The sequence below is a fragment of the Trachemys scripta genome, chromosome 1, assembly GCF_013100865.1.
Source record: "Trachemys scripta elegans isolate TJP31775 chromosome 1, CAS_Tse_1.0, whole genome shotgun sequence".
Classification (NCBI taxonomy): Eukaryota; Metazoa; Chordata; order Testudines; family Emydidae; genus Trachemys; species Trachemys scripta.
Window position 1 is genome coordinate 300745088 of NC_048298.1, and position 26298 is coordinate 300771385.

Consider the following 26298-nt stretch of genomic DNA (forward strand, 5'->3'; position numbering starts at 1 on the left):
GATGATTTAGTTGGGGATTGGTCCTGCTTTGAGCAGGGGGTTGGACTAGATGACCTCCTGAGGTCCCTTCCAACCCCGATATACTATGATTCTATGATACACTGATTCCCGCCTTCCACTGTGGGAGCCCCCCACCACGCCATCTGATTGGGCGTCAGGAACCCCCACCACTGCAGTTATGCAGATCCCCCCATATACAGATCTTTTCATGTCCCCATCTCAGAGTGGGGCTGCCTGTCTCCTTCCTAATAAGGTCAAGCAGCAGGGGGTCACTCCTATTCCCTGCATCTGCCCAGAAGGTGGCAGAGGAACAGGGGGCTTGGGTACTGCTCACTATATGATCTTAGATCGCCCAGTACATGAACCCATCACTCTGCCCGAGCTGCTCCACTCCTGTACACTGCAGCGCTGAGGGTTTGGCTTGTGTTACCCCCTTGAGTGGCAGCTGGCCTAGTGCAGGGCTAAGCTATGTGCCTTTTAGAGGTTTACACTGTGGACTGGACAGAGCCCTTGTTGAAGGGGGCAAGCAGCGCCATAGATTATTTTAAAGGATTACACATTTCTGTGAATGAGAATAGTCCCTGCTGTTACACTAACTAAGATAAAATGATATGGGCTATCCTCCTGTCTGTTGTTCAACCTGACCACCAATTGAAGGCAAGAAGACATTTCACCCCATACATAACAGGGTGAATTGTGGGAGTTTTATGTCTTCCTCTGAACCATCAGGCATTAAGCTCTGTTGGAGACAAACTACTGGATGTCATTAAATGTCTCTGTATTAAAATTCTTATATTAACCCCTCCCTATACCTATGTAACAAGGCTAAAAAATTATTTGCTTTAAAGTTGACTTTCCAGATAGATATTAAGTTCAGTATCCTCAACATTCCCCACACTGAGAAATGTATATAAAAGAAACAAAACACAACACCTATTAGTGACTGTAGGAAACTATTGCCTATATCCGTGGTTTCAACCTTTTTTGATTTGTGGACCCCTAAAAATTTTCAAATCAAGGTGTGGACTCCTTTGGAAATCTTAGATAGTCTGCAGACCTGCAGGAGTCTGCGACCACAGGTTGAAAACCACAGTCCTAGATGAATGCTGATGGGGAATATTTGCTTTTAAATAGCTACATTCAGGAAGCTTTGGTTCATAAATATATTAGGAGACTCCTGAAGTTAAGATCCGTAAGGAAACCCAGCCACTAAGGAGAAACTCTTCTTTAACTTAGCAGCATCCTTTCTGCAAATATTTGTAGAAAATAATTGTATCTAATTGACATTGAGTGTTAACCTGGTGAGACTGGAAATGGTTGAGATGTGATACCATTTGTTTTGCCATAATGCCTACAAAAAACTTGATAGCGGTTAGGTTGTTGGTGTGCTCGGCCCACAACCTATCAGTATTATCTCACTGTTTCCTTGTACTCCCCCGTCTCTCTGTATCCATCTGTTGTCTGGTGTCTTACACTTAGGTTGTAAGCTCTTTGGGGCAGAGATTGTCTTTTTGTTCTCTGTTTATACGGCGCCTAGCACAAAAGTTTCTAGTGCAATATAATATAATATAATATGCTAAAGCAGCCTTAGGTACAGTGAGGCTACCAGCACAGTTAGTATATTACTGTTCAAACTGGTAGCTCTCCCGCACCCACTAGCTGCTGACTAATAGTGTGGCATTGAGTCTGAACTCAGAGGCAACTGGGACTTTTGTTCTCAGTGATGAGGCCGGGAGCTTAATGTAACATGATATGTAGCCAACCTCCTTTATGCTAAAATAAGCAGATGGGAATTAAAATAAATTTCAAGGGGGGAAATATGCTTAGTTTTACTGTTTCTGAAGCGGCTGTTAGCCATGGATAGTTGTAATTTTACTGTTTCCTGTAAAACTCAGATGGTTACAAGTATCTGTACAAACCTTGTCACAACGGTATTTTGATCAATCCGGACTCTCATGTCTTCATTCTGCTGTTGCAGCACCTGAATTTTTTCTTCCAATATTGTATTTTTTTCAGCCTGCAACAAGAGAGGGCTCGTTGAGTTTACAGCAATTGCAGCACTTGATGCAGGGGAATTTGGATTTTAATCCCTAGGAAGAAGCTCTATTTTTCTTACAGTAACAGCTAAGAATCATTGTCAAAGGAAGGTAGATTATTCTGGCTGCAGATGTGATTTTTGGTTGTAAATGATTTACCAGCATGTCACACTGGTATGGCACTGAAGTGTCCGAGTTCCCCCTCCCAAAGGGCAGGGGAGTCATGATCCCCTGACATCTGCTGGGGTCACCCCCCCACCCACATTGAGACCTCCTGTAACAGGGTTATATAAATCATATCCATAGTGGAAGTAGAATCCTACTGTCTGGCATGGTTGAGAAATAGCACAAGCAGAATGACTGGAGACCACCTAGGCCAGTGAATGTAACTGTATCAGCCGTTTCCCCATTCCTCTAGCTTAAGGAAGCAGCATGTTACAGAGTGTTGTTAAGAAGTCTCAGCTGCGAAGAGCTATTTCACTCTATATCCGTTCACACCAGCAGTTGGACAGTTCAACAAAATAATCAACTGGGTTCCCAAACTTCCCCATAAATAGCAGCAAAGCTTGCTAAGTCCTGTGCTAAAGCAGCCAGCCCGGCTGCCCCGTCGTGGCAATGGCTCATCCTGTCACTGCGCTAGAAGCCTACAGGTCAAGTCTCACAAAATGGCTCCACTTTACAATGAAAACGTAACTCCTGGTTAACTGAAAAGTTCATACCTGGGGAGACCAAAACACGAAGAGAGAGAGAATGGAGTGGCTAGGAGGCAGTGTTATCTTTATGGTGGGGAGCTATAATTCAAAGCACTCGCAGCGTGACCCTAACCTGGGATTTCTGGTTGCCCCTCGCTAATTTACACTACTGAGGCGAGACGTCATGCTGAATACTGAATTAAAGAGCCACACGGCACAAGTGTCTCCTTCTTCCACCCATATTGCTCCCGCCTTGTTGGCTGCCCCTACTCCTGACTTTGGAGGCAGGGGACAGCTGGTGTCCCATACTTAGTTATAGGTATATATGTTATAGGTATCACAGAGGCCCCCCTCCTCCACTGTTTCCTCCCCTACCTAACCTCCCCTGCAGGCAGAGCAGATTTCAAAATGAAAACCAGAAAAACCAGCGCAGGGAGTCATGGAGAGGTTTTGGGGATGTCATGTGGGAGGTAGGAGGCTGGTGGAGAAGTAGATAAAAAGAAGCACCTCCTTCCCACTCTCCCTTTCAGAATGAAAAACTGGGACACTTCACAGGAAAGGGCAGGGGGCAGAAAACAGTATTTAGCCCTTTGTGATCCCTTCATTGCGTTTTTCCAGTCCCGGCCTCCTCCACTCCAATTTAGCTCCTGGCTTCCTATCTCCCTGTTCTGTGAGGGGAAAATGATAACTGACCAGCTTTTCCAGTTCCATGATCCTCTTTTCCTGTTGATGAATTAGCTGATTCTTCATTTCCAAAACCTGCTTCAGGCTGTTCATATCTTCTTCTAAGTGCTGATATGGAGCTAGTGCAACCTAGGAAAAGAAGGATGACAGTGAATTCTAAGTCTTCCAACCATAATCACATATTCAGCCACTTGGTAAAATTTTCCCAAGCATCCAACTGATTTAGAGCCTAGCTCCCATGAAAGTCAAGGGGATGCAGGCTCCGAAATCACTGGGGTTGTTTTGAAAATGTTACCCACTATCACCATTCATAGATTCATAGATTCTAGGACTGGAAGGGACCTCGAGAGGTCATCGAGTCCAGTCCTCTGCCCTCATGGCAGGACCAAATACTGTCTAGACCATCCCTGATAGACATTTATCTAACCTACTCTTAAATATCTCCAGAGATGGAGATTCCACAACCTCCCTAGCCAATTTATTCCAGTGTTTAACCACCCTGACAGTTAGGAACTTTTTCCTAATGTCCAATCTAGACCTCCCTTGCTGCAGTTTAAGCTCATTGCTTCTTGTTTTATCCTTAGAGGCTAAGGTGAACAAGTTTTCTCCCTCCTCCTTATGACACCCTTTTAGATACCTGAAAACTGCTATCATGTCCCCTCTCAGTCTTCTCTTTTCCAAACTAAACAAACCCAATTCTTTCAGCCTTCCTTCATAGGTCATGTTCTCAAGACCTTTAATCATTCTTGTTGCTCTTCTCTGGACCCTCTCCAATTTCTCCACATCTTTCTTGAAATGCGGTGCCCAGAGCTGGACACAATACTCCAGCTGAGGCCTAACCAGAGCAGAGTAGAGCGGAAGAATGACTTCTCGTGTCCTGCTCACAGCACACCTGTTAATACATCCCAGAATCATGTTTGCTTTTTTTGCAACAGCATCACACTGTTGACTCATATTTAGCTTGTGGTCCACTATAACCCCTAGATCCCTTTCTGCCGTACTCCTTCCTAGACAGTCTCTTCCCATTCTGTATGTGTGAAACTGATTGTTCCTTCCTAAGTGGAGCACTTTGCATTTGTCTTTGTTAAACTTCATCCTGTTTAACTCGGACCATTTCTCCAATTTGTCCAGATCATTTTGAATTATGACCCTGTCCTCCAAAGCGGTTGCAATCCCTCCCAGTTTGGTATCATCCGCAAACTTAATAAGCATACTTTCTATGCCAATAGCTAAGTCGTTAATGAAGATATTGAACAGCGCCGGTCCCAAAACAGACCCCTGCGGAACCCCACTTGTTATGCCTTTCCAGCAGGATTGGGAACCATTAATAACAATTCAATCACTTTAGCTGAATACCTAATTTCCTAAGAGAGACAAGGTGGTGGAGGTACTTGCAGTAGGTGAAAGAGGTCCGAATGTTGCTCAGCACCCACAACCCGACCCACTGCTAAGTCTCCTAATATACAGAATTGTTTCTGTCTGTGCAGAGTTTTACCCTTTCTGGAGAAGAGCACAAGTGTGAAATAGCAACAAAGTTCAGAGACTGGGGCTGGGTGTTTGCAGGTTAGAACAACAGCGGATCACTCTGTCTGTGATGTGTGTGGCAAAACAGGTGAACTAGTCATAAAGATTAAACTCCCAGAGGGGAGAAAGACAGTGAATCAGGACACAAAGATACTCCCCATTCCAGCTTAGTACTTCTGAAGTTAGGGGGCTAGGGTTCCATTTACCAAAGCAGTACTGGCCCACATTTTTTTCTCAAAAAGAAGAACAGGAGTACTTGTGGCACCTTAGAGACTAACAAATTTATTAGAGCATAAGCTTTCGTGGACTACAGCCCACTTCTTCGGATGCATATAGAATGGAACATATGGTTTGTAGTCCACGAAAGCTTATGCTCTAATAAATTTGTTAGTCTCTAAGGTGCCACAAGTACTCCTGTTCTTCTTTTTGCGGATACAGACTAACACGGCTGTTACTCTGAAACTTGTCATTTTTTTCTCAATTACACTGAATAGAATCCAGAGTAACACTAACGACTTCAGTTACTTTGGCTTTACAATGGTACAACTCACTCCACTGTCGCTGGTGTCAATACTCTGGATTTACAGCAGTGTAACTCAGAACAGAATCTGGCCCTTTACACACATTTTGTTCTGAGAGGGCAAGTTCACCAGCTCAGTTGTTTTGTGCTGCTCTGGTGGAAAGAAGAAGGCACTGACTTTCGTCTAGCCCATGGAAAGTTCCAATGCACTAGAAAGGGGGGAGTTCTGAATTCTCAAAAGGTAGGTGGGGCACAAAGTTAGAAAATGGTCTTCATTAGGACCAATTTCCTATAGAGTCTGCTAATAATGAGCTTCATTTCGACCATCAGCTTTAGGGATTCTATCGATTTGTCGTATTTTGAACAGGATGTTGATGGAATAGACTTCTTCTATGATATCCCAGGGCCAGACAGTCCATTACAGAAGAAATGAAGAGGGACAGCAAAGAATCCCAGCAGGGTGAGGGGGAGAGGCACATTCATATGAAAATATGAGAAGAGCGAAGAGGAAGGAGAAACACCACAGAGGGGAGGAGAGAGAGGATTAGAGGGTACTAAGAAAGTAACGGAGGGAGCCAGAGAAAAAGCCCAAGAAATAGAACTACAGAGGCAGGATGAATCATAGAATATCAGAGTTGGAAGGGACCTCAAGAGGTCATCTAGTCCAACCCCCTGCTCAAAGCAGGACCAATTCCCAGCTAAATCATCCCAGCCAGGGCTTTGTCAAGCCGGGCCTTAAAAACCTCCAAGGAAGGAGACTCCACCACCTCCCTAGGTAACGCATTCCAGTGTTTCACCACCCTCCTAGTGAAATAGTTTTTCCTGATATCCAACCTGGACCTCCCCCACTGCAACTTGAGACCATTGCTCCTTGTTCTGTCATCTGCCACCACTGAGAACAGCCGAGCTCCATCCTCTTTGGAACCCCCCTTCAGGTAGTTGAAGGCTGCTATCAAATCCCCCCTCATTCTTCTCTTCTGGAGACTAAACAATCCCAGTTCTCTCAGCCTCTCCTCATAAGTCATGTGCTCCAGACCCCTAATCATTTTTGTTGCCCTCCGCTGGACTCTTTCCAATTTTTCCACATCCTTCTTGTAGTGTGGGGCCCAAAACTGGACACAGTATTCCAGATGAGGCCTCACCAATGTCGAATAAAGGGGAACGATCACGTTCCTCGATCTGCTGGCAATGCCCCTACTTATACAGCCCAAAATGCCGTTAGCCTTCTTGGCAACAAGAGCACACTGTTGACTCATATCCAGCTTCTCGTCCACTGTGACCCCTAGGTCCTTTTCAGCAGAACTGCTACCTAGCCATTCGGTCCCTAGTCTGTAGCAGTGCATGGGATTCTTCCGTCCTAAGTGCAGGACTCTGCACTTGTCCTTGTTGAACCTCATCAGGTTTTTTTCTGCCCAATCCTCTAATTTGTCTAGGTCCCTCTGTATCCGATCCCTACCCTCTAGTGTATCTACCACGCCTCCTAGTTTAGTGTCATCTGCAAACTTGCTGAGAGTGCAGTCCACACCATCCTCCAGATCATTAATAAAGATATTAAACAAAACCGGCCCCAGGACCGACCCTTGGGGCACTCCACTTGAAACCGGCTGCCAACTAGACATGGAGCCATTGATCACTACCCGTTGAGCCCGACGATCTAGCCAGCTTTCTATCCACCTTACAGTCCATTCATCCAGCCCATACTTCTTTAACTTGGTGGCAAGAATACTGTGGGAGACCGTATCAAAAGCTTTGCTAAAGTCAAGAAATAACACATCCACTGCTTTCCCCTCATCCACAGAGCCAGTTATCTCATCATAGAAGGCAATTAGGTTAGTCAGGCACGACTTCCCCTTCGTGAATCCATGCTGACTGTTCCTGATCACTTTCCTCTCCTCTAAATGTTTCATAATTGATTCCTTGAGGACCTGCTCCATAATTTTTCCAGGGACTGAGGTGAGGCTGACTGGCCTGTAGTTCCCCGGATCCTCCTTCTTCCCTTTTTTAAAGATGGGCACTACATTAGCCTTTTTCCAGTCATCTGGGACCTCCCCCGATCGCCATGAGTTTTCAAAAATAATGGCTAATGGCTCTGCAATCTCACCCACCAACTCCTTTAGCACCCTCGGATGCAGCGCATCCGGCCCCATGGACTTGTGCACGTCCAGTTTTTCTAAATAGTCCCGAACCACTTCTTTCTCCACAGAGGGCTGGTCACCTTCTCCCCATGCTGTACTGCCCAGTGCAGCAATCTGGGAGCTGACCTTGTGCGTGAAGACAGAGGCAAAAAAATCATTGAGTACATTAGCTTTTTCCACATCGTCGGTCACTAGGTTGCCTCCCTCATTCAGTAAGGGGCCCACACTTTCCTTGATTTTCTTCTTGTTGCTAACATACCTGAAGAAACCTTTCTTGTTACTCTTAACATCTCTTGCTAACTGCAACTCCAAGTGTGATTTGGCCTTCCTGATTTCACTCCTGCACGCCTGAGCAATATTTTTATACTCCTCCCTGGTCATTTGTCCAATCTTCCACTTCTTATAAGCCTCTTTTTTGCATTTAAGATGCTAGTGAGATATAGACAAAATGAAGCAAAACCAGAAATGAATGGCTAATGACCCAACAATAAGAGAGAGTGGGAGATCTTTGTATCCAGAGCCACTCTTAGATTCCAAACCCCCCTACAAAGCTCAGGTTCCAGAGCTTTGGTTCGGGCCCATTTGAGCTGAGATTTCCTTTGCTAATAATCTACCAATGCACATGTGGCCATATTTACAAGCAGTCCTGCCGTTTTTGAAATGTATATTAAGGCTGTCAGCTACCTCTAGTTGCTCTTCAGTGTTTTTCTTTAACGCCTCTTCAAATCGCTTTGCCTTGTCCCTTAGAGAATGGCTCTGGAAGGTGAGGGTATCTACTTGGTCCTGCAATTAATGACAAATAAAAACCCTAAACCATTAAGCTCTGATGATACTTTTATACAAATCATTTCCCACCACTGCCAAAGTATGTGAGGGCAATGAGGAGAAGGGCTTAGAAGCTACCGTGAGAGGACATTTTTACGTGAAATCACTCAAACTCGCAGTGGAGATTTTGATAACTTGGTAACTAACGGAATCAGGATTTCATGTGGAGAACCTGAGATTAATCATCTGGCTAGCTTAAATTGGCCACCAACAGCAGCTTCTAAACCTGCATCAAGCTAAGACATCCCAGCCCTTTTGGCTGTGTGAGACCCAGTCTCCTTGCTTTGAAGGACAGGCATGTTTGTGTCATACTCATGAAGCAGATAACCTCTATAAGGTTATTGCTCCTCAGGGATCAGCATGGGGAGATACTCAAATGCTGCTCACAGTCCCAAGCTTCAGAGCAGCTAGATATCTCTGCTAAAATGATAAGCAGTGAAAGAGTCAGAGGCGGTGCCAGTTTCTTCCCGGTGGGGAGACTGAGGTGGGCTAGGCAGAAAATAGGGAGGGCTGTGCCTGTAAGAGCTTCCTGGGCAGGGGGACCTGGTTCCAGGGCCGGCAGAGCCCTCAGAGAGCAGCAACCATGGCGGCAGGGCCCCGGAGCATGGGCTGGAGTGGGTCAGTCCAGGCTGCTGTGCGGAAACGTGGACCCTCCACCTGCCCTGAGTGGTGTGCCCCGGTGGGTGGGGACACGGATCAGGGGTTGCTGTCAGGCCTCCCGGCCTCCTTTCTGGGCTTACATCTGCACTGCTGCTGGAGACGGCACTGCCTTCAGAGCTGGGTGGCCAGACAGTGGTGGGCACCCAGCTCTGAAGGCAGCACTGCCGCCAGCAGCAGCTGAGAAGTATCTGCATAATATTTGACCTTTGCATTGGGAGGGGTGGCTATGGGAGGCTAAGGCAATTTTTGGGATGGTGATAGCCCTTGCAAGCTCCCCCCCTCACAGCGCCACCACTGGAAAGAGTTAACATTATTGACTTTGGACTGTCATCATTATGTTTCAGAGTTAACACTCCACTAAGATGAAAGGGGATGAATCACACCACTCTAAGGACCAAATGCTACAGCCCAAATAAATGGGCTTTCCTAGGAGGCCTCAGATGGGTTAGGGGAAAATAATTCCCTCTCAGTCCAGCAGCTTGGTTCAGAATAGTTGCATAGCCACTATCCATCAGCTTTAGCAGCATCTGGGATCTCTGCCATCTACATGAGGAAAACGATGGGGTGGGGAATTAAGGATTGTGGAGCCAAGTAACAAAGGATCTGCTTGCAACGCTTCTTCCTTTGCCTTGATAGAAAATTTAACTTGGGATCTGAAAACTATGTTGTGTTCTTTTTGCCTCTTGCATCATTAGCAATGGCAGAGATTCTGCAGTCATAATATAGGTAACTCTTTTGATGATGATGATGATGTATGAGGCAGAACAGAATCCGGCTTACTCTTTCTTCACGGCATTAGCTCTGCAGCACTAAAACAATACTACAGGTTATAAAACAACTCACCTAGATCAGTGATGGGATTCATGAGACAATCAATGTACTTTTGACCCTGGTGAAGGCTTCAGACTGAAACATGTAGGTGCTATTGATCCTACTACTGTAGCTAGTCTCTTTAATTACTTTATGGAAGAAAGGATTTTAAATGTTAAACTCAGTGAACCACTGTCTTGGAAGATTCAGTACTGATGCAGGTGCATTATTTAATAGTCATGATGAGCACAGAGTTCCTGATTATGGCCTGTGGATAACTTTGCACGATAGCAGGGAAATCTTATTTTTGTAAGTAAGCAAGACACACAGCAGGGGATCAATGATTTGAGAAACAATGCACCATTTTAATACAATCACTTTTCTGGACCGATTATTAGGTCAAGATTTTAATATTACTACCTTACGTACAGCATCTGCAAAAGCTGCAGTTGCTGTGGAGGCCAATAATTTTGATGTTCTGTCTTTTGTGTGTGTAAAATCTTAACCATAACCTTCCATTAATGTAGTTTATTGCATCAAATAATAGAACCACTGATACAACTTTAAATTCTATAGCTGCACAGTCAATGCTGCTGCAATAGCTGTGTGGAATTGTGCACGTTACTTGTTTTTTGAAAAGCAAAATTAGTCTTTGACTAGATAAACAAGCAGAGCTAACACCATTTAACATGGCACCTTTACTTGTTCATGCAAGAGCTCCAAATTTACCCTGCATCACAGGGACACACTTTCCCCGGTGGATTTCTATCTCAGTCTAGAGAACCAGAACAGCTGAATTTTACTATAACCATTTTAAGTTGATCTGATTTTCAGCTGGTCATTATGGAGAGAAATTGTGCCAGGTAAACAGAGACAGGACAGTGCAAGCGACAGATTAGAGCTGCAGAACCAAAAGGGGAGATTTGCTTCAGAAAACTATTTTACAAATTGGTATATAAAACTATTCTGAGGACAAGAGTCCTGCTGGGATGGATAGGAAAACCTAGATTCTGCTCCCATTCATTTTGCTGGGAGCAAGATGGGCCTGAAGAAGGCGAATGAATCAAAACAGTTTTTAAAAAACTTCTTAAAATCCATTTCCTCATCTGCAATTTCTTTGTTTTTGGGGTTTTGCCTCTTCTCCTTCAGGCACATTTAGCGTTTTGCTGCTTCCGCTGGAGGGAGAGAAGCCGAGGAGGCATCTTTGTAGCTAACATACAGCTTGAAAAGAATGAGCAAAAGAGCCAAGCAGAGCAGAGGGGTTAGCCAATCGGCACAGATAAAATGTGCATAATTGCTGGACAGTTATTTAAAAATCATCATACAGTAATTATGCAAATCCCTAAACTCTGATTGACTAATAATGGCAATTAGCCAATCAGAGTGCAGGGATTCACATACTATAGTTATTGAGAACTATCGGCATGGTAATTTTGTAAATCAGACATCCAGAACCAATGAGTGTGCGGGGAACTGCCTTACGAGAACGCCGTGCAGTTGAGGGTCAGTAACTATACAGCACCCGTGCCCTCAGACTGATGGAGAAAATTCCATTTCACTAACGTGCTATCATAATGAACAGTTTTGCAACATCATTGGGGTTTGGACACAACGAAAGTATTAACCTGGAGTGACAGCCGCAGTTTTTCAAAACTCTCTTCCAATTCTTTCTTTTCCAGTTCATGGGCAGACATCAGTTCTAGGGAAAATCCATAAAAATTACATTGCTAAATGGGTCTAACAAACAGTATAAATCACGGACAGCGAGTACATTTATCTTACTTAACATGAACTAAACTTTATTAAGAAGGCAGCTCTAGTGGACTGAGTAGAGCCTAGGAGCCAGGCAATAACTCATTGCATGGCCTTGGGCAAATCACAAAAGCCTAAATTTTCAAAAGCATCCACTGATTTTGGGTTCCTCCATTTCTGAGGGCTTTGTAATCAGAGGTACTGAGAACACACAGCTCTTGCTGAGTCTGACTGGAATGATGGGTGCTCATACCTCTGAAAACTAGGCTCTTCATATTTCCAGGCATGCATCAAAAATTGAGGTACCCCAAATGAGTGGAAATATTAAGTTTGGGCCTTAAATCTCTTATGTGTCTCCAGGTCCCCATCTGCAAAAATTTGTGTAAGAATATTTACCTAGGACTCTTCACAGAAATACTGGGAGGGTTAATTAATTAATAAGCATGTTGTACTTTGAAGATCATAAAGTACAATATAAGTATTATATGATTATTTTTATAATTATTGGAATAAGTCACCCAACTATGATTTAATAATCAGAAGTAGATTAAATTTTAATAACTAAACCAATTGTAGCAAACTATGATTGAATAAATAAAATCGTCTCTCTCCAATCAGCCTTGTTCACTAATGCTTGGAGTTCATTACAATTTAACTGGTGCAATGCCATTTTCATCCACCAGAGGGTACTTGAAACCTGTGTTAGGAGAAGAATGCACAAAGTTTCTGACAGAACATGCCTCAGTAGTAACACTGGAATTCCATCATTGAAAAATAAAGTAGCTGAATAGTTAAAAACATCTTCAATCAGGGAACAGTTTTGTTTTCAAAAGGAATAATAATTTTAAAAGATAGCAAACTATCTTCTGTCTATAGAATGAAGAAACAGGCTGCACAGTTCAACTAACATAAACTAGATCAGTGGTCCCAACACGGTGCCCGCGGGTGCCCTAGCGCCCGCCGGAGCATCTATGTGCGCCCACCTACTGACAAGGGAGTGCCCCACCGCCAACAATGTCAAGAAGCATCACCGCTGAAATGCCCGGTGCTTCTTGGCGGCATTTCGGCGGCGAAACCTCTTGATGACGCTGCTTCTCGGCGGCATTTCGGCGGCTGCTTCTCCGGCGGCCGCGCTCCTCGGCGGCTAGTCGTCCGGCGCCCACCACACTGAAAGGTTGGGGACCACTAGACTAGATGGTTCTGAACTATGTTTCTAAAAGGCTGAGCACAAACCTAAGCAATATTACTTAATTCAGGAAGATAATAGAAAAATCTAGAACAGTGTTACAGGGTGGACTAGGCCAAGAGACCCCTTGCTAGAGGCTTCAGTGTCCTGCCACGCCCATCCCAGGAAAGGAGCAGTAGAGGACTCCTCCAAGTAGCCTAGACTGGCTGCAGGGGAAGAAGCCAGTCAGAAAGGCTGCAGGAGGGCCATATAAAAGAAGCTCCAGCGCCAAAGCCAGTTCCATGCTGGAGCTAGAGCAGTGGCTCTCAATCTTTCCAGACTATGTACCCCTTTCCAGAGTCTGATTTGTCTTGCATATCCCCAAGTTTCACCTCACTTAAAAACTACTTGCTTACAAAATCAGTCATAAAATACAAAGGTGTCACAGTACACTATTATTGAAAAATTGCTGACTTTCTCGTTTTTACCATATCATTAGGGCTCTGTGTCTGTCACAGAGCTCGCGGAAGTCATGGATTCCATGACTTTCCATGATCTCTGTGACTTCTGCAGGGGCCAGTGTGGCCCCAGGGCCACCTGAGCGGGTGGCTTTGGGGCCAGCTGCTCAGGTGGCCCCCCCAGGACAGCCACACCAGCCGCTGCTGGAGCAGCCCTGGGAACAGCCACACCAGTTGCTGCTACTGCGGCCCACAGCAGCAGTCCTGGAGAGGCCAGAGCAGCTGTGGTCCACTGTCCCTAGCAGCAGTCCCTGGGCAGTTGGACAGAGCAGCCATGGTCTGCGGTCCCCAGCAGCGGTCCCTGGCTGTCCAGTCGGAGCAGCTGCAGTCCGCAGTCCCAGACAGCTGGTGTCACTGGCCCTGGGCGCCCCCCCAGAAGCAGCCCTCCCCCTCAGCAGTGCCCCCCCATGGATGTCCCCCAGCAGCGCCCTCACACCTTCTCAGCACTCCCCCCCCCAAGATTTAATCACAGGTAATTTTAGTATAAGTCATAGATAGTTCATGGGTCATGAATTTTTGTTTACTGCCCGTGACCTGTCCATGGCTTTTACTAAAAATACCTGTGATTAAATCGTAGTCTTACATAGAATTATAAACTACAGCAATTGAAATATAAATATTTTATGTACATCTCAGTGTATAGTATATAGAGAAGTATAAACAAGTCATTGTATGAAATTTTAGTTTGTACTAACTTTGCTAGTGCTTTTTATGTAGCCTGGTCTAAAATAGGCAAATATCTAGATGAGCTGATGTATCCTCTGGAAGACCTCTGTGTACCCACAGGGGTATGCAAACCCCTGGTTGAGAACCAGGGAGCTAGAGGAGTGCAGATGGTGTTCCTGGCTGACCAGAGGGAACTGCAGCACCATGGACAGCTCAGTGCTGGCAGGGACCAGGGGAGCAAGGAAAAGCTCCTGCCTGGCTGCTGGGTTTGAAATTAGATGAGCCCTGAGGTAAGGGTGAAGCTTTGGTGAAGGCTGGAGCCTTGGGGAAGTGGCCCAGGGAACGGAAAGCAGTGTAATTAGAGACACGATGGCACATGGCTGTTATTCTTACGGTCCCTGGGCTGGGACCCGGAGTAGTGGGTGGGCCAGAGGTCCCTCCCATAGCCACCGGGGAGCTGGCCGACAATCAGACAACAATAAACCCCCAGAAAAGGAACTGAACTACTTAGTGTCCCAGCTGGGGAGCTAGGAACCAGAATAGACTAAGAGGGCAAAACCATTGCCTCCAGGCAGGAAACCCTGGGGGTATGGCCCGATACCAGGGCCGGAACTATTTAAGGACAGCAGACACACTCAATCAGAAGGGGTGCTCGGGAGAGGTGGGGTGCCATGCCGTTACATAGTTATTTAAATAATAGGCATCTGGGGTGTGTGTGTGTGTGTGTGTGTGTGTGTGTGTGTGTAAGAAAGAGCGGTATCCACTGAATATCAATCCACACAAGAAAATTGATGTGTTTTGTGTTTTATTCTGAAGTGCCTGTCTGATCAGATCACATGGACACACAACAATAAGGCAAAGGATTGAGGGTAAAATTTTCATGTGTGTCTAAGTGACTAAGAAGCATATGTCTATTTTCAAAAGAGGTCTATTTAGGCCCAGATTTTAAAAGGTATTTAGGTGTTGCTCTGCTCAGCACTGCAAGGCCTAAGTGATTTTGGAGCTTAAATCTCATTTTCAAAAGTGAAACTCAAGTGGACTTAAGTTCCTAAATGCCTCAGTCACTTCTGAAAATGAAACTTAGGTTCCTAAGTCTTGAGGTATTACAGTGCTGAGCGGAGCAACATCTACATATCTTTAAAATGCAGGTCTAAGAAACCTAATTCCTATAGACTTTCAATAATGTTTAGGCTTCTAAGTGTTTGTATCTCTCTTGACATGGGATGTAGGCTTCTAAGACAAAGACATTTTTGAAAATTTTACCCTAAGTTCTGGATCTTCATTACCTGGGAATATCACCAGTACAGACAGAATTCAGCCCTCAGTTGCACCTATGCAGCTCTCAGTGACTTCAAAGGGAGTCATGCATTTGAATCTCATTTGGCATAATGCAGACTTCTTATACTGTGCAATCCTGAGTGGTGCAGAAAGCCGTCAAGTGAAGCTATGGGAAGCTGAGGGATCAGGCCTGAAGTTGTTCTCAGTTTCATAGAATCATAGAATATCAGGGTTGGAAGGGACCTCAGGAGGTCATCTAGTCCAACCCCCTGCTCAAAGCAGGACCAATTCCCAACTAAATCATCCCAGCCAGGGCTTTATCAAGCCTGACCTTAAAAACCTCTAAGGAAGAGATTCCACCACCTGCCTAGGTAACCCATTCCAGTGCTTGGTCACAGCAGGACAGTTCCTTCCAATCTAAGTGAAAGATTCTTCCGATGCAGTATTTCTGTCTGAAGTGCACTGCAGCACTAACCTCTTCCTTTTTTAGCTCCCTTTATAGGTGTTTAATACTATTCACCAGTGGGCTTATATATAACACCATTAGCATCAGGGTCTTCATTTTAAATCATGTCACAGCTGCATTCTCCAAAGCAGCCGTTTCCTTCCTTTTGTCTCCACAGTTAATGCTCACCATCCTTCACAGCCTAAGACAATTAGCTAAAACTAACGTTTCATTTCACGAAGAGCCTGACCGAGCACGGTCCCGAGTACCTCTCAATTCTCACTAACCCCCAGGGAGTGGAGGGCAGGTGTCACCTTGCAGGGTCCAACTCGACATTAGCACCAACAATGTCTAGTTTAAGGCTGTAACCATGTTGCCATAAAAACAATTGTCCTTTCATTATTCAGAGGTCAAAACCATTTGCACACATGATAGGGTATCTATTATACACCACATCAATCAGTATAAAATCCCTACAACTGGCCAGTAATGTTTAGGCTTATGACATTATTCTCACTGAAGCCCCTGGTGTAACAGAAAAGCTGGCACGCAGCTTTACAAAACGAAGGGGAGGAATCGGTGACTAAACTGGGCTGGATTCTATGTGCCTGCTGGGAGCCTCTCTGCAATGACAAGGTGTGCGTAATGTCTTGCATTTTGATACTGGCTGCTCAGGAAGGGGGAGGTGTTGGGGAGCAGCCGTTCTACTACGGTGGCGCCCAGAGCAATGGCCCTTAACTTATACCTGGTAAAATCAAACCTCTGCCCATTGCAGCACTGACTCTAAAGTGCGGAGTTATTCCCTGCCCTGTATTTACTAGTGGGTTCAGTCTAATTTTAAATGTCTACAACAATGATGCTTCCATCAAGAGTGACTGGAGTCCTCTTGTGTTCTGGCGTGGATGTCGGGGTATACTGAGCGATCGGAAGGCATGGGTTCTGCCTTTTCTAGTCAATCCCTATCTTAAGCGTTATGCATGTACTGAGGTGCTTTTCTGCTCTCGTCCTTGGCAGCAAAGACAGCCAATGAAGTTTTATAGGGTTTCATTGTGGAATATTGTTTCCTCCTTTTAAGGCCTCCCTACAGTGCAACTACATAGTGAGAATTCAGTCCAAAATTAGAAGGCCAGGGTTATCAGCCAACTGTGATTTTATCATCTGATTGGGATTAAGGAGCTTCAAGCCTATCTCACAGCACTCCCAACTTTAGGACTCGGATGGCTCCATATGTATAAGTGTCCCAGCATTACCTTGAACTTTGTTGTCATGATCATCCTGGAGTACTGCAATGGCAACTGTGTGACTGTTTTCCATCTCTAACATTGCAGCTTCATGAGTGGCTGAAATATCTTCTACCTGTTCAAAAGACAACAAAATGAAGTTATGGACAGAAAAATATTAGTGCTATGGAGCACCAACGGGAGGAACTATCAGAAAACACCAGGGACTTGGAAAGTTACAGATGACACAGATTGAGGGCAACAATTCTTATGTTATCAAGTGTAATGATTAATTGCAGGAAGTGTGTTATGACTCCCCGAGTGATGGGATGTGAGCACTACAGCCTGCTTTGCTGCTCTTGCAACTTAATGCAACTTAACAACAGTGGTATTAAAAAAAAACAACACAGGCTGAAAACCTTTCATTTGTCAAGGCCATTTATGTGTTCAGAAACTTCAGCAGCCCATAAACTGAAATGCTATTAACAAACCAGACTCTCCCGTATGATCTGATAAACAGACCCAATTCCAAGATATCCTGGGTTTATTGCCCTTCATAGTATTCTACTACAATTATTTTTATTTTAAGACCTTGAATTAACCTCAATGGAAGATGCCAAAAAGATTTAGCATTTATTTATAGAAAAACAATGAAAATAATAGCTATCGGCAAATATAAAATGGAACAATAATTATTTAGAGAATCATCATTACAAACTCCTATTCCCAGCTAAAATGCTCATATGCTTATTAATCCAATCCCAGTAAGTCAGTGATACCCTTTGTTAATATATGCACAAGCATTTTCAAGTTGGTGCAGAAATAAATCATTGAGATGCCACTGAAATCAGCAAGTTTCCCTTCGTCTTCTCTTACGTCTGATTACCGAGAGCTTTCCTGTTGTTCAGTCAGTGCAGTAACTTACTGATGCAAACAACAATGACAAAAGCTACATGATAATATATAGAACAGGAAAACTTTCCACTGCCTACATGCAGATAACACACCCATTGGTTTTGTGTAAGGAGCATCAATGGATCGTTCCTTCACATCTTTTATTATAGGGCGTGTGGATAAGATATAGCCAGATTCCAAATTTTTCTTGTGGCCAGGAGACCCAGGAGTGAGAATATAGAATTACTTGACTGCAATATTAGGCCAATCCAGTGACTGAATAGGCAAGGAGGTGAATATATTAAAAAAACTGGTTCAACAAAGTGCACTTTATTCTTCAGCTCCCATTGGTGGATCACACACTGGTTTATTTTTGATATGATAAAGACAATAAAGAATAAATATATATATCAATAAGACCAATGGGAGTTTTGTCTGAATAAATCACATAGGATCAAGACCTCTTAAGTTAGCTGAGATTCATTCTTAGCACCAGAGATATGCATCGAGTCAAATATGATGGGATTGTGCCATGTATCTGTTATCGAAACACAATGCTCATAAAAAAACAAGTAAAACAGCCTCAACCTTTTGAATATTCATACATACATGTCCGGTGACAAATAATCACCATCTCATTCTGATTAACTATTGCAAGGATTCTACAGCGACATTGTTTCTTGTGACAGCGCTGATCATACAATTAATCTACCACATGAGACTCTGGAATCATTTCAATCTCTTTTACCGGTGGTTTCCCCCGCACTTTACATTTTGAATGCAGTTAGTGTTCTTGAAAGGTGCCAGGTTGGCACTCCTGGAGACTGATAGACCTGGCATCTCTATGGAACAGACACATCACCAGCTGTGACAAGACAAGCTTCTCCAAATCATTCTAACCTGGAGCAGGAGGAACTGCCTCTTTGTTTGGTCTCCAGGCTTGTTCAAACCTTAGTCTACAATGGTGCCATGTAGTACCACTTGCGATGGTGGTTTCTGTTGATTTGGACAACCGTCCTAATGAAAATGGACTAGTACCATCAACTCACATCATAACAGGCTAATGAAAAACCATCAGATGGCAATGAGTCCTTGCCACTATTGACCCAATGACCTAATGCTGAAAAGATCTGTATCCCACTTCCAATTTCCGGGCCCACCAGACTCTGTCAGAGTAATCTTCTAATTGCCACATATAAAGGACTATATAAGTCACTTAGTCTTCTGGGCTTTGTGAGTTATAATGATCACATTCCCTAATCAAACAGATTCTCTTGCATTGTTTTGTAATGTGGTGTATCAAACAATTGTATTTTTATAGTGAAACAGCTGTTCACTGTGAAGTTGCTTCATGCACACAGATGTTTTATTTACACTTAATGTTAGATTAAAGAACAAAGACAGAGCCACAGAACTAGTGTGGATAAGAATAAATGTTTTACTACATTTAATCATTCAAAATAGCAAAGTTAGCTCAGACATCAGCTGCCAAATTGCTAATTAAATTATATAAGATTTACATTTAGAATGAAAAATATACATTTAGTTTGGAGTTTGAAATTATACAAACTTGTCTTGATGATAACATGAGAAGAGACAGTGCTATGGTTAAGAATTATTCATAAAACAAAGTGGGATTTAGTTGCTGAGATGAGATCTAAAGAGTGAGTGAGTAGAGGGCTGGGTGGCTTAGTGAGTTGGTACTGATGCATGAATACCATCAGCCCCTTCCCCTGGTATTTATTCTATTTGTTTGTCAGCCTATCACCACCTCTGAAGCACTGCCAGAATTCTTTACCTTGTACTTGCTTAAATCGTTATTCATGCCTTACTTGCTTTCTGTATGAACACCACTGCATTGGAATGACTATGCTAAATCCCTAATCTTCTGAGATCTAGGAAACAGGAGGCAGACTTCCTTTCTTCACCAGCTTCACTGGCAGGTTCCCTCTCAATAAAGCCAAAAAGCTAGTTTTCAAAAATTTCTCCATGGATTTTGCCCAGCCTACATTTCTGACTCCATACCCATTTTCCTTCTGGCTCCCTTTGTTCTTCCAGTGTAGCCTTCTCTGCCACTTTTCATAGTAGGTAGATTCTTTCGCACATGGAATCAGGTCTCCTGGGTTCTAAACTTAGCTTTACCACTGATTCACTCGTTAATCTTGACAAAGTCACCTAACCTTGTTTTTCTATCTGTAACAACTACCTCCCAAAGGAGTTATAAGGCGTAAGAACGTAAGAATTGCCATGTGGGGCCAGACCAGTGGTTCAGAAGACCTGTCTTCTGACAGTGGCCAATGCCAGATGCTTCAGAGGGAGTGAATAGAAGAGGGCAACTGTCAAGTGATCCATCCCCTGTCATCCAGTCCCAGTTTCTAGCGGTCAGAGGCATAGGCCTGGTCTACACTGGGGGGGAAGGGGGAGATCGATCTAAGATACGCAACTTCAGCTACGAGAATAGCGTAGCTGAAGTCGACGTATCTTAGATCAACTTAAATTGACATACTTCGCGTCCTCGCAGCGCAGAATCGATGGCCGCCGCTCCCCCGTTGACTCCGCTTCTGCCTCTCGCAGCGGTGGAGTTCCAGAGTTGATGGGGAGTGCGTTCGGGGATCGATTTATCGTGTCTAGACGAGACATGATAAATCAATCCCCGATAGATCGATCACTACACGCCGATCCAGCGGCTAGTGTAGACGTACCCTTAGGGACATCCAGCCCATGAGGTTGCAACCTTGACTAGGGTGACCATATTTCCTATGCTGAATACGGGACACCTGGTAAAATTACTTGTATTCAAGAGAGTTCAAAGGCAATCAATCAGAACTACACAGTACAAACATTCAAATTAACATCAAGTTGACTGAGCCCCTGTTAAAAAGAAATACTGCGTACTCGGATGCTGTTTATTTACCTTCTTATCGTTAAGGCTTTAGGGTTCACATGGGGAGAGGCGACACACACCTCACTCTCATACACCTTTCTCACATGGGTGGAGGTGGGTGACCGACCGACCTGACCCTCCCTGTCTGGTGCTCTCTGCCCTCCATGCCTGGCTGGGCCTCTGGGATGGACTCGCCGCTCCTGGTACCTGGTGCCGCATCTTCCTGAGGCCACGCATGGGGGGGCACGCCGGGTCACATGCCCCCCTCCCCAGATTTCAGCCAGGGTTCAAACCAGAATGTGGCCAGCAGAAGCCTTTCGACACTGTATGGGAGGGAAGGGATGGGAGCTGCTTCCAGATGTGGGCAGGTGGGGGGAGAGGAGGGATGACCTGACCCGTCTCTTTGCAGATCTCATCTCTCCTCCCCTCCCCCCCCCAGCTCACCTGTGACTGGACTGTCCCTTCCTGCCCGCACAGTGTCAAAGGCAGCTATCACCTCCAGGCTGCTGCTGGCCACCGACATAACCCAGCTGCCTCCTGTCCCTTCACTACAGTGCGGGCAGGAAGGGTTAAACCCTAATGATGCATTGTGCACTAGGGCCCAGGGAACCTGACTGCAGTGGCTTCAGCGAACCCAGCCAGAGAGGTGGCTCAGCAGAGGAGGGTGCCTAGGGGACGGAGCAGCCCCGCTCCTGGGTGGGGAGGAGGCGCAGGTGAAGAGGGTGCTACGCCCCTGCCTGGGGTGCTACTGTGGAGACTGCAGAGTTGGGGCGCGAACAGGCTGGAAATCGCCTCACACCCGCCACTCCAGAGCTTAGCTGAGGTGTGGAGAGGCTTCCCTGTGTCAAGTGCTGTGTGCGGCTTTGGCACATACAGGGCTCACCTCCTCCTGGCCAGAGCCCCAGGTCGGAGGGTCTTTGGCTTTCCCAGGGTGCTGGCCCAGCCCGAGGCAGTGGGGGAAGGAAGGAGCCTGCCGGCCAGGCTGTTGGTGAGCTGAGTGCTCCGACCAGGGCTGGTTCTCTGTGCAGCGCTGGGAGCGGGATGCATCCCGCCGGGGGGGATATGGAGGAGCAGCTGGGCTGGGGGGTGAAGGGGCAAAGCAGGGAGAGAACAGTGAGAGGGGAGGACGTAAAGGACCGATGGATGGGCAGCAGAGACGACACGTAACTGGCCGCCGCCTGATGCCTGCCCACACTCACCAGCCACCGCAGCGTGCAGCCAGTGCCGTCCGGAAATGGGATGGAGGGTGGGGCCCTGTTAGCCAAGAGCCGGCACCCAGCGAGGGCTGTGCTGAAGGACCAGCAGAGGAAGAAGCTGGCCCCGTGCTCTGCAGCTTTGTCCCACCACCAGCCTTGCACTACCCACCCCCATCGTCAGCCACTGGACGCCCCCCTCACCGCTGGTGGGCAAGAGGCTGGCGATCAGGGATTCGGCCAGCAGCAGGACTCACCAGTACTGATGGAGGGTGCGGGCAGGGGACAGACAGAAAATATGGGACAATTTGCCCATTTTTAAAGAAAAAGTTGGGACACCTGCAGGAGAACTTAAATATAGGACTGTCCCCTTAAAAATGGGACGTTTGGTCACCCTAACCTTGACCATCTTGGCTAACAGCCATTGATGGACCTCTCCTCCATGAAATTAATTAATTCATTTACTAATGAATAAATATTGAGAGGAGGCCCAAACTGGAGAAGTGTAATGAGCTGGAGAGTGCTGTACATGGGTAAGATTGTTAAGAAAATGTTTGAAAACCTGGAACACAACTTTACTTTGGATTTTAAAAAAATCTTGATTTAACTTAGTGTTGGACTAACAGCCCTGAAGACTAATTCATATTTTTGTATGGGACACTGCAACCCTTGAATGACACAGACTTATTTCCCATTGCTTCAGCTGGCAATAATGTGGCAGATTAAACCATAACAGACTGGGAAACGAGCAAGATAAATATGCTAAGAATCCAATCCCAGCACAACCTGTCTGACCTGAGTCAGCTTATTTTATAACTAGAGTAACAGCAAAGCACCATCCTGCCCAATATCTCTAAGAGCTGCCCAAGAAATAAATAGAAACACAGCACTGCAAAGAAAACAAAGAACAAAAAACCCCAAAGCTTAAATCCTCAGCAATTGAAAACCTCACCTATGAGTTCCCAAACAATCAGTAATGTCTGATAGTACATAGACTTCACAACAAGACATCTTTAGCCAACAAAAATGACTCAACATAAAAGGGGTAAAAACAACACGAAGTACGGGTCAATATAGATGGTAAAAGATTAAGAGCGAAGATAAGGAAACTCTCTAGCTTAAAACACAAAGAGCTTTTGACTCAAACTTTCACAACACTTCCCACCACATACTAGGAAATCAATACTCAGACAAAAGCATTGGGTAAAACAGCACAATTGGGAAGGATTTAAGATCAATAACTATAAAAGGATTTAGCAATTCAGAATGGTCAAACCCCAGCGAGAGCACTCCCATCCCCGCCACAAAGGAATCAAACCTTACATAGGAGACAGAAGGAAAACATCCTTGATAAAGACATTAACTAGAATCTGCCATAAGAGATTAGCAGTTCATTGACTGTGAGGGGAAAAAAAATAAACAACATGTGAACAAACATCTTCAGGCTAGAAACGGAGGAAGATGGATATTCTTTATGTACATTCTCAAACAAAAAGCTTCCTTTTCAGCGTTAAGCTACACTGGAGAGCTTGTGGCTATGCAGTTATCCTGGCTAGAGCTAGTTGGGATTCAGAGCAGGATCTTGTGTCACCCACGTCCCAAGGGTGTGCCCTAGCCACTGGGCTATATGCTATTTTAGGATGGCTCGCTCTCTCTTTCTCCTTAATTTTGAAAGGTCTCAGTTTCAACCCGATGCTTTGAAATCTTAACAATTTTCGCAGGACGGGAAGACTGTTTCCTGCCCAATTCTAATCGTGACAACGCTAGTGCCGGACCCTCTGGCTGTGAGTCCTAGATGCAAGTTTTCCACCATTTTCCTCCTCTGCATACCATCCAGATGACAGGAGAGTAGATATCAACATAACTTGGTGCAGCACCCCATCTCTTCCAGGCCAACACTCTGAGCCTCCATAAGGAACCATTTGATAAAAATAAAATCATCATCTCCCCACTTTGTACTCGTACTCTCTTCCCAGGATCTCAAAGTATTTTACCACACACGAGGTACAGAAGGTGAATAATATCCTACCCATTTCACAGACAGATGAACTCAGAGACATTGGGTCTCACTCTCATGTCTTGCACCACTATGCAGCCATTTACTGTTGTGCAAAGTCAGGGTCATTCTGATTGATTAGTGCTTTACATTCACCTCACACAATTGCAAATGACTACACAAGGTACAAGAATCAGGGCCAGAAAAGTTAGATGACTTTCCCAAGATCACTCAGTGTTTCAGAGGCAAAGCCAAGACTAGAACCCTGGAATTCTGAGTCCCAGGCTTTTGCTCCAAACACGAAACTATGAGATACATATTAGAGAATCCAAGTACCGTACATGCATCCCTATGTGAAATTTCAGCCACGAGACCCTGCAGGCAACAGGACTAGTCTGTCTCTTAGGTTTCAGGGTTAGATTCCACCCAGACATGATGAAGATAAAGAAATTACAATGAGAAGAGCCTTCCATGAATAGCGTTGGTTAGGGCAGGTCTACACTACCGCTTAAGTCCATTTAATGTACATTGTTAGGGGTGCGAAAAAGCTTCCCCCCAAGAGATGCAAGTTTTGCGCTGTCCATGCCAGTGCTGTGTCGGTGGGAGACACTCTCCTGCCAACATAGCTTCTCTTTCTTGCTGAGGTGGAGTAATTTTGCCGACAGGCAAGCGCTCTCCCGTCGGCCTAGCGTGTCTTCACCGGACGGGCTACAGTGGTGCAGCTGTGCCGATGTAGCGCTGTAGTGTCGATTTGCCTTTAGTCTTTGGATAAAGTCTGTCAAGGCTGAAATCTTTTTAACCATGTCAATTGTTAATTGTGTGCAATATGAATAATTAATCAAAGTCAATGGAAGGAGTCATTTCCATAAACCACAGCAGAGCATCCTGCTAGCATGTCCAATTCTACCACGGTCTACACACGAGTACAGTAGTAGGCCCATATGTGAGTTAAAATGGCCATGCAGTTAACTTATTAAAAAATAAGGCTAAAAATACTATATGCTATGTAATCCCATTTATTTAGGAAAGAAAAGCAGGAGAAATACTTGAGGCTCATAGTCAAAGTTATGTGCTCAGTTAGAGGCAATAATGTCTAATGGTTGAACAACAGAAGTCAGGAAATCTGGATTTTATCCTGTGTCGTTGACAAAACATGTGCCATTGGGTACGTCACTTTACCGCTCTGCCCCACTTTATCTGTAATTTGAAATATAACTGGGCAAGCTTCTGCTGCCCTTATTTGCGTTGAGAAGTATCTTACTTAACATGTAGATTCAGTCAAATCAATGGGGTACGGTACTGCTCATTGTGAGTAAGGGTGGTGGACGGGGCCCAATATTTATATTTGGTACCGCACAAGTGAGTTATCTGTAAAGCACTTTAGGATGTGTGACTGAAAGGCATTGTACAGTCAGAAGTATGTGCTTTTCTTTAGACTAGGAAGGGTAAGAAACTTGGATCTTCTACTAGTTATCAGCTTGTTACAATGTCTTCATACTGAAGAAGGTCACAACATTCAGCTGGACAGTAACCTGCACTGTAATTGCATTGCTCTATCCCCCTAACATGAATAACTTATTGCTGACCTGTTCCTGGTGCTGACACTTGATCCTCACAAGTTGAAGTCTGTGTTCCTCTTGCAAGAGGTCCATTTCGCCCCTGTACTGTAACTGCAACCTCTCCTCAAGGGCACGCAGCTCTTCTTGCTGTTGCCAATGCAGCTTCCTCACCTCCTCCTCAAACCTTCTCTCCAGTTCCTCCTTCTCTTTTTGTAATTTCTCACATCTTGCTGTGTTGAGGGCTGTGGAGAAAAGACAGCACAATCGGTAAAGTCTGAGATAGTAATCTCTATGGGCAGGGACCATCTTTTTGGTCTGTATTTGTATTGTGCCTAGCACAGTCGAGTCCTGGTCCATGACTGGAGCTCCTGGGCATCACCACAGTACTATTTGTATTAACAAATAATAACAAAGTTGCAATAGATACAGAAATGATTACCATAGATGCACACACAGACATTTCAACTCACAATACAGATTTAACAAGGCATTATGTGTTGCCTTAGGGAGGGCAATTCTATTGCTGTCATACGTGTTAATCTGGATCTAGAATATGAGTCTAACTTTCTGATGTCATAATTTGTATTTCTGTTTTCTGATTCTGATTTTATGCTTTGTCTAACAACAATTAATAGGAAAGAAGTGGATTTCCACTGCTCTCTGCTGAGACACAGTTAGAAATCATTCTATCGACATGAAAAATTGGAGCCTGGAAAGAAACTAAACAGCACAGACCTGGTTCAGCAACAAATCACATATAAAAAGAAGAGCTTGAAGAAACAAATGCCCACTTTTTAAAGTTGTTTTTGTATTAAGTGGTTTGTGTGTTTCATGGACCTAGA

The 26298-nt window shown here is 44.8% G+C and overlaps 1 protein-coding gene across 4 annotated transcripts in view; it reads right to left on the reverse strand.

Annotated features, from left to right (window-relative positions):
- MTUS2 (microtubule associated scaffold protein 2) overlaps positions 1-26298 on the reverse strand; it is a 491119-nt gene that overhangs the window by 11637 nt on the left and 453184 nt on the right. For 3 of the 4 annotated variants that reach the window (XM_034758688.1, XM_034758689.1, XM_034758687.1), the window contains 6 exons: positions 25484-25698; positions 16961-17066; positions 11512-11585; positions 8276-8374; positions 3422-3541; positions 1920-2017 (listed from right to left, as the gene is read on the reverse strand). In XM_034758688.1, the coding sequence (XP_034614579.1) occupies positions 1920-2017; positions 3422-3541; positions 8276-8374; positions 11512-11585; positions 16961-17066; positions 25484-25698 (712 nt within the window). Of the gene's footprint in view, positions 1-1919; positions 3542-8275; positions 8375-11511; positions 11586-16960; positions 17067-25483; positions 25699-26298 lie in introns of those variants that run through there. The other variant, XM_034758690.1, reaches the window with a different exon arrangement.